Here is a 9,564-nt window from a genome sequence, read left to right on the forward strand (position 1 = left end):
TTTGTGTGTTTAACACGGTGACCTGTGTGACTTCAGTCTGCCAAAACCTCTGCGAGTGAGTGTTGGCATAGCAACCTCGCTGCAGTGAAGCATTTTAAGACAGCTATATCTGGAGCTCAGTAGCTCTTTACTCATATAAGCTTGTTTAAAAATTAACAAGACGGTATGGGTACACGAATGAAATAATGAAAATTAAATGTGCACAATCAGTTAAAACATAGTTTATGTGTGATTAATGCAGTGATCCACTAAAACAATAAACATGAGCCATTTAACTATTTATTGCATTTAGCAAGTACAAGTTAAAACACAAATACGATTATAAGATTAAAGAGCCATTCTAATGTGGTAATGCTTCAGTAGGCTGTGTGACTCAAATGTGATATAAAAGGACAGTTTCACAAGATACAGGAGAGAGAGGATGAGAAATACTGAGGTGTGAGAAGAGGGAGAGCTGATTGTAATGAGGCCCACTACTTCAATCCCCCTCCAGGCCCTTCAGTACAAGGCTTTTGTTGGCTGTCACTGTTCACTGTTTTTAGTTGCCAAGCAAGACCAAGTCGGAATTCCTTTCGCCTCTGTGTGCGGACTATAGCAGATTTCAACCATTTTCATCAAAATGAAGAACAATCTCTTTTGCTTCCTCAGTCTGTCCATTATCGGAATAGGTAAGATGTTTCTCTGTCAAAATAACATTAATTGTTTAGTAATATTTCAGGTTAAGTTGAGAGTAAACTGTTTTGAGGTGCATATACTTCCCAAGAAAACTTATTGAACTGAACTGTAATGTTTCTGGAAGTTTTTAAAATTCATTCAAAACTTTTCTTTACATTTTTTTTACATCAGTATTTCTTAGAAAAAAATAAAATTTGGCTTACTGCAGAATAATTGTGTTCAAATAGCGTTTACATTTTCTATAAATAGCATATTACAAAAAAAAATGTTGGGTGGTTTCAACCCAACTTGGGGTCAAATATTTACTAACCCAACTTTTGGGTTAAAAATGTAATGTAAAAATTTAACCCAACATTGGGGGTTCCATATCCACATTTAACCCAGCTTTGGGGTCCCAATCCATGTTTGACCCAAAGTTGGGTCGAAACAACCCAGCATTTTGTGAAACTGTTGATTCTGATTCACACCTCCTTCAGTGTCCACTGACAGTTGCTCGCTAGAGATATCTCCCTCCAGAGTAGTGGTGAAATTTGGGGATCCGGTGTCGGTCAGCTGTGTGGCCTCGCGTCCAGTGCGCGTGCTGGGATGGGAATCGGTCATTGCCGCATCGCAAACTCAGAATGACCTCAGCGTTCAGTGGCGGGTGGACAGTTTGACTGACTGGATTGAGGAGCCAATCTGCTATGGTGTTTTTTTCACTGCACCCAGACAGTGTGAGGAAAAACTCAACCTTGTTCTATACAGTAAGTACACTATTTAAAACAATCTCCTGAAGAAATAAAAATCAGAGTTGATTAGATGCATCTAGCTTCAAATGACCAGCTTAGTATCGGTAACACTTTAGTATAGCGAACAGTTCTCACTATTAATAAGCTGCTTTTTAGAATGCCGATGATTAACATATTGGCTGTTTATTAATACTTATAAAGCACATATTCTGCATGACCATATTCTACATCTCTAATCCTACCCAATACCTAAACTTAACAACTAACTAAAGAAGCAGCCAATTTTATTGAGGCACAAGTCTTAGTTAATGGTTTGCTAGTAGCGAGAATTGGACCAAACGCAGATTATCCATTCTTATAGACTGATTTTCACATGGTTTCTTACACATTATAGGTTTTGGCATTTAATCACATAACCAGTCTCATATGTGTGGCTTTTCTGGCTTGGTGAAATTGGTCACCTGGTATAGCACTGCATTTGCGGTATGAGTCTCATGAAACACAAGGCATGTGACTTGTAGAAGCAAGCTACAATGGCATTGTTGCTTCAGCAAATGTGTTTGTTTCTCTTCTCACACTTTCTTTTGTTAACAACACTGGTTAGTTAGGTTTATGGTAGGGTTTAGGGTGTATGTGATCATATTAACAGTTCAGCACTAATCATCATTACATTTAATTTCTGAACTGTCATGAAACATAAAACAACCAATGTGATAAAGCATTTCCAGAGGAAAGTTCATCTGTTTCAGATAAAACTGAACTTTAAGTGCTACTCAATGCACATATTACTTTGAAAATGTTACGAAACATTTTTCTGAGTCTTGAGTGGCAGCATTTTTGGGAACATAAGCAGAATTTAAATTTCAAGAGATTTGGTGAAGAAAAAGATCATCAAGGAATAATGAGGGTGATTAAACAATGGCACAGTTGTCATTTTGGTGCAAACTATACTTTTGGTTACCAAGTGGCTTTTAACATGGTTACACTGGTAAAACAGGTTGACCTGCAACAATAACCAGCTTGTGCCAGAAACAGACCAGGACTAATCATCTAAAACAAAACCACTTTGGAATTTAAGCTGGTCCAAACTGGTCTAAACTAATATGTTTTTTGAACATTAAATGCCTTTGTATAAATTTGAAATTGTCTTCACGCAGAGAAACCAGACAGTGTATCCATAAATTTAGTAAATCACAGCAGTCCAGTGGCGGAAGGAAGAGAGTACCAGCTACAGTGTGAGGTGCAGAACGTCGCACCTGTCCAGTACCTTGTTTTGCGATGGTACAGAGGAAAAACTGAGGTTTACAACCACTCGTTCTCAGAGTTATCCCCTGCAACACCAGTCCAGGTGTCCTCCACCTTGCTGATTGTCCCAAACAGAGCTGATGATGGAGCTCAATACAGGTGTGAAGCACAGCTGGAACTGGGAGCGGAAGGACCTCAACCTCCTCCAACAGTTCAGTCTGATGTTCTCAACATTGCTGTTCAATGTAGGTGAATAAAGTCATCAATACTCAATAGTGAAGACATTTTAGCTATTAATGTTAAACCTTTGTTCAATTTTGTTTTTTATCAGACCCGCCGATCTTCCGCAGACCAGAGGAAGAGACACTGGACATCAGTGTGGATAGTGAAACGGTGCTGGATTGTACTGCGGAGGGTAACCCACCTCCTGTGTATGTCTGGTCCTCCTCAAACCTTCAGGAGAAGGCTGATCAGCCTGTTTTGACAGCTGCATCTTTGAGCCCAGGACTATATACATGCACTGCATCCAATATCCTGGGGAAAAAGAGCAAACAGTTTGTCATCAAGCACAAATCCAAAGGTGAGAGCAATAAAGCACTAGAAATTTAAATATTAATGTATTTTCTAATCAAGGCAACATGATGCACTTAGTTACTTGAGTTCTCTCTTAAAGTGATAGCTCACCCAAAAATTCTGTCATTAATTACTCACCCTCATGTCGTTTCAAACCTTTAGGACGTGTGTTTATCTTCAGAACAAATTAAGATATTTTGGATGAATTCCAAGAGCTCTCTGACCCTCCCACACACAGCCAGGATCCTGTCACAATAAAGGCACGGAAACATAGCAAGGAGATCGTTAAAATAGTCCATGTGACATCAGGGGTTCAGCTGTAATTTTACGAAGCTATGAGAATACTTTTTGTGTGCAAAGAAAACATAATTTCAACAGTTTGTTTTCTTTGTTTAAATCCAAGCGTAAACAATGTAGAAAATGTATGCGCGTAACGCAGCTGACACAGAGCAGCATACGCTGTTTACGTTCAGTGGATACTCTGCAAAATGGCGCTATATGGTGACGCGGAAGAGATAAAATGTTCAATGAAGTCATTATTTTTGTTTTCTTTGTGCACAAAAAGTATTCCTACAGCTTCGTAAAATTAAAGTTGAACCCCTGATGTCACATGCATCATTTTATCAATGTCCTTGCTACATTTCTGGACCTTGATTGTGGTAATTACATTGTTGTCTATGCAGGGTCAGAAAGCTCTGGGAATTCATCAAAAATATCTTAATTTGTGTTTTGAAGACCGAGGTCTTACAGGTTTAGACAGACATGAAGGCGAGTAATTAATGACAGAATTTTCATTTTTGGGTGAACTATCCCTTTAATATCAGTCCCAACTAATACTCGTTTGCCCACTCAGTTTTAAATTATTGATCATTGCTTAGCTAATTATAATTTAGCAACACAAGAAGTTTTCAGTTGTCAATATTTTAGTTTTAAACCTAGTTAAAATTAAGTGAAGCTTAAATATTTGACTTTGAAGAGTAAAGCATTTTAAAAAGCAAAAGATGCAAACAGACCTCAACCGCTACAAACATCAAAATCATATACCACCTACTTCTTTCATGCACTGCCCCAAGCTTACGAAGCCCTAAAACTATTTTTTATTTTTTGTGGCCAGTGTAGCATTGTAGTACCATTCACCGAGCTGATCCCCTCAGTGTACAGATACTCCCAAAAACAGATACTCCCAAAAGATAAGACATTCCACACATTTTGTTTCAACAGATAGCATACAAACCTTGTGAACAAGAAGTACACTTTTGCAGGTTTAAAAAGAATACTACTTTCAGAAATTATAATCATGTTTTCAAACACTTCTTCATGAGTGAGTGAGTGAAAGTGATATTCAGCCAAGTATGGTGACCCATACTCAGAATTCGTGCTCTGCATTTAACCCATCCAAAGTGCACACACACAGCAGTGAGCACACACACACCGTGAACACACAACCAGAGCAGTGGGCAGCCATTTATGCTGCAGTACCCGGGGAGCAGTTGGGGGTTTGGTCCTTGCTCAAGGGCACCTCAGTCGTGATATTGCCAGCCTGAGATTTGAACCCACAACCCTAGGGTTAGGAGTCAAACTCTCTAATCACTAGGCCACAACTTCCCCATTGCAGTGTTAATTGCAATTTAAGGAAATTATTATAGTTTAAATTTATATTAAATAAAATTAGCTGAACTTTAGAGTGTTTCTTGTCTCTTATGTAGGACATGAGTGCATTTTTATATTTAATTTCATAATTACTTCTGTTGTCTTTGAAATATGCTTAAAGTGCACGGCAGAATGCATTAACAAGCATTTGATGGTAAACTAAAATATACTTTAATGTCTTGTAACTGGAATGCCATTTATTTAAATGTAAGTGTAAGGACACATTTGAAATGAAGTAGCAATTTAGTACTTATAAAATGTATTAAGTGTAATACTAAAAAAAACATTACAGTTTAAATTATAAACAAAATCATGTGTACTTTTTATATCACCACAAAATCATTAAAAGATAACATTTTGAAACTTTGAATTCAATAGTATCACAAAACCTTCACTTTTTCTTAAAACACTTCCTTTCACAAGTGTTAGTGGCATTTAGAAATGACACAGTGATACACATTCCTTTCAGTTTGGTAATTGGTTTCCTGTTTCCTGTTCTGGTTTTGTAGCCTCTCTGTAGATTAGTTGTTGATCTGTATGTATAGGCCTATGTTTCATATGTTCTTGGTTCACGAGCTCTGACCTCTAGTTCCCTGTCCCTGGTTCTTCTTTTAGGTTCTTCTTTTGCTTATTCATCAGTAAAATGTTGTGATTAGATCCTCACCTCTCTTCTCCTTTAAATTTACGCAACAACAAATAGTCTGCTCTTTACACAAAGCTTCAAAAACCCATGAAAGGGATGGACTAACATACATGCTTAGAGCTTTGAAGTAAAAAAAAAAGAAAAAGAAAATCGCCATCCTTTTTCACTGCATGGAAAACAGCAGCTATAACTTTTTTTTTTTTTTTTTAAATATCGGCTTTTGTGTTTAGCAGATAAAACAAAATCACATGAGTTTTGAGTGAAGTGTGTTAAGTTTTTGGGAAAGCTGTTCTTTATAGGCTTTCCAGAGTGAAAGAAAAAAAAACGTAACATGAGTTAGTGCTGCTATGATATCTCTATATAACACCAACAGGAGGAAAAGCAGAGACAGGATTTCCTGTAACTGGTCCTCTTTCACAAGAGACCTAATCATGACCACTTTTTATTGTTACAGATACTGCAGTAATATGAGTCCTGCTTGCTTTTTATCATGCGTCATGGGTCTACATGGAAAATAACCACATTGCATTGTCTTTTAAGTAAATTAAACATTGATGTACAGATCCTCCTGTTTGTGCACAAAACATCTAATGTCAGATCTGCACAAATGAGTTTTGAAATGTTTTGTTTATGTGTCCTGCTCAACATCTAGGCAATCTCAAAACAGCAGATGTTTTAATGTTTCATGAGCATTTTTACAATCCTAATCTGGAATTCACCATTAATGTGTGTGTTTCACAGGTGTTTAAGTCCAGAGACCTTGAGAACGAACCGAAGACAAATAGCTCTAGATGGTACGCTCAGGACCTTCTGGACATGGGAGATCAAAATCTAACTTGGCTCTTACATTTTAGGTGTATTTTTAGAGGACTCTCTTTTCAGGGTGATTATGATTTGTTAAATATGAGAGTCAAACCTACATATGTGTAAAATCCATCCTAGTAAGCTTTATTAATATTGTGTTTAAGATACTTTTAACAGAGCATTTGTATGTTCCATGACACACTGTGATGGCTCTGACATCTCAATGTTTTTGTAGAAATGTACTCACCCAATAATAATATGAATAATAATAATAAAAGTTATGAATACAGTACAAAAGATAAAGCATGTTTGATTAATTGGATGCTCTTTAAGACTAATTAAAGTTTTGTGTCAATTGGGTTATCATTCATTATTATGTAATTTGCAACATATCATTAAAGGGATAGAAAATGTACTCACCCACATGACAAGATGTAGTTGAGTTTGTTACCTTAGTTGAAACACATTTGTTAATGTTAATTTTGTTCATTACTTTAACTCTCAGAGATTCATCCTGGACAGTTGTGACATGTGTCTATGTGATTCACAGTCTCCTTTGAAATAATTTCTGGTCCACAGTAGTTGTGTAAACCTGGTGTTTGATTTTATAATGCAGTGGTTTGCAAACCAATGGCGGAAACTCCATTCCATTGTCTCGATCAAGAAACCCAAGGTCAACCGATGGCTGTATAAATAATACTTAGAAGAACACGAGGAAGTACATGCAAAGAGAAACAGTTTGCTTTCAAGGAAGAGGATGTAGGTTCAGGTTTTCTAAAACCAGACAATTTGCATTTTATAGACATAGAGGTTGCCTTGAGATTCTTGTTTGGATTTATGAGTTGGCTAAATTAAGGACTGTGGTTAACTTAAAAAGCCTTAAATAACACACAGTCATATCTAAGTATGAAAACTCCTAAGCAGCTGTGAAATAAAAGGACATGTATTATTTTCCAGGGGAATATGAGAGATATTAAGTTGTAAGGATGTTTGATGGGGTTTAAAAAATGACTCCCAGTTACTTCCCACATCTCTTCTTCGTCAATTCTTCACTCATCCCGCCATCATTTCCTTGAGTGAGTGTTTGTTTGTCGAATTGCTCCCTCTAGTGTTTAATAGCATCCCTTTCTCATCACAAATCTGAAGTGTCTTGAGGAGGTAAAAAAGAAGCCTCGTCCTCTAAAGAGAGTGCAAGGAAATGTGGAATAAATACAAGATAAACATTACATGTGAAACGTTACGTCAAAGTTACACAAATGCGATTTAATCTGTAAATTAATATTATTAATAATTGAAATAATTGAAATAACTATATATATATACAGGTCCTTCTCAAAAAATGTGCATATTGTGATAAAGTTCATTATTTTCCATAATGTAATGATAAAAATTAAACTTTCATATATTTTAGATACATTGCACACCAACTGAAATATTTCAGATCTTTTATTGTTTTAATACTGATGATTTTGGCATACAGCTCATGAAAACCCAAAATGTCTGTCTCAAAAAATTAGCATATTTCATCCGACCAATAAAAGAAAAGTGTTTTTAATACAAAAAAAGGCAACCTTCAAATAATTATGTTCAGTTATGCACTCAATACTTGGTCGGGAATCCTTTTGCAGAAATGACTGCTTCAATGCGGCGTGGCATGGAGGCAATCAGCCTGTGGCACTGCTGAGGTGTTATGGAGGCCCAGGATGCTTCGATAGCGGCCTTAAGCTCATCCAGAGTGTCGGGTCTTGCATCTCTCAACTTTCTCTTCACAATATCCCACAGATTCTCTATGGGGTTCAGGTCAGGAGAGTTGGCAGGCCAGTTGAGCACATTAATACCATGGTCAGTAAACCATTAACCAGTGGTTTTGGCACTGTGAGCAGGTGCCAGGTCGTGCTGAAAAATGAAATCTTCATCTCCATAAAGCTTTTCAGCAGATGGAAGCATGAAGTGCTCCAAAATCTCCTGATAGCTAGCTGCATTGACCCTGCCCTTGATAAAACACAGTGGACCAACACCAGCAGCTGACATGGCACCCCAGACCATCACTGACTGTGGGTACTTGACACTGGACTTCAGGTATTTTGGCATTTCCTTCTCCCCAGTCTTCCTCCAGACTCTGGCACCTTGATTTCCGAATGACATGCAAAATTGGTCCAAAAGACCAGTGCTGCTTCTCTGTAGCCCAGGTCAGGCGCTTCTGCTGCTGTTTCTGGTTCAAAAGTGGCTTGACCTGGGGAATGCGGCACCTGTAGCCCATTTCCTGCACACGCCTGTGCATGGTGGCTCTGGATGTTTCTACTCCAGACTCAGTCCACTGCTTCCGCAGGTCCCCCAAGGTCTGGAATCGGTCCTTCTCCACAATCTTCCTCAGGGTCCGGTCACCTGTTCTCGTTGTGCAGCGTTTTTTGCCACACTTTTTCCTTCTCACAGACTTCCCACTGAGGTGCCTTGATACAGCACTCTGGGAACAGCCTGTTCGTTCAGAAATTTCTTTCTGTGTCTTACCCTCTCGCTTGAGGGTGTCAATGATGGCCTTCTGGACAGCAGTCAGGTCGGCAGTCTTACCCATGATTGCGGTTTTGAGTAATGAACAAGGCTGGGAGTTTTTAAAAGCCTCAGGAATCTTTTGCAGGTGTTTAGAGTTAATTAGTTGATTCAGATGATTAGGTTAATAGCTCGTTTAGAGAACCTTTTCATGATATGCTAATTTTTTGAGATAGGAATTTTGGGTTTTCATGAGCTGTATGCCAAAATCATCAGTATTAAAACAATAAAAGACCTGAAATATTTCAGTTGGTGTGCAATGAATCTAAAATATATGAAAGTTTAATTTTTATCATTACATTATGGAAAATAATGAACTTTATCACAATCTGCTAATTTTTTGAGAAGGACCTGTATACAGTACAGACCAAAAGTTTGGAAACATTACTATTTTTAATGTTTTGAAAGAAGTTTCTTCTGCTCATCAAGCCTGCTTTTATTGGATCAAAAATACAGAAAAAAATGTGATATATAATTATTGAATGTGATACATAATTATGAAAATAATTGTTTTAAAATTTATTATACTTTAAATTATCATTTATTTCTGTGATGCAAAGCTGAATTTTTTGGATCATTATCACATGATCCTTTAGAAATCATTCTAATATGATGATTCATTATCAAAGTTGGAAACAGTTCTGCTGCTTAATATTTTTTCACAACATGTGATTTTTTAGGATACTTTGATGAATAAAA

At 37.2% G+C, this 9,564-nt stretch overlaps 1 protein-coding gene across 1 annotated transcript; it reads left to right on the forward strand.

Moving 5' to 3' along the window:
* Nucleotides 1-329: 329 nt before the first annotated feature.
* On the forward strand, nt 330-6,900 carry si:ch211-66e2.5 (hemicentin-1). Its single transcript, XM_059550381.1, has 5 exons — nt 330-668; nt 1,152-1,418; nt 2,561-2,893; nt 2,980-3,228; nt 6,869-6,900. Exons 1-5 carry the CDS (start codon nt 620-622, stop codon nt 6,898-6,900), a joined length of 930 nt encoding a protein of 309 aa, XP_059406364.1. The 5' UTR covers nt 330-619.
* Nucleotides 6,901-9,564: the final 2,664 nt, after the last annotated feature.

This window comes from Carassius carassius, chromosome 1 (genome assembly GCF_963082965.1).
Source record: "Carassius carassius chromosome 1, fCarCar2.1, whole genome shotgun sequence".
Classification (NCBI taxonomy): domain Eukaryota; kingdom Metazoa; phylum Chordata; class Actinopteri; order Cypriniformes; family Cyprinidae; genus Carassius; species Carassius carassius.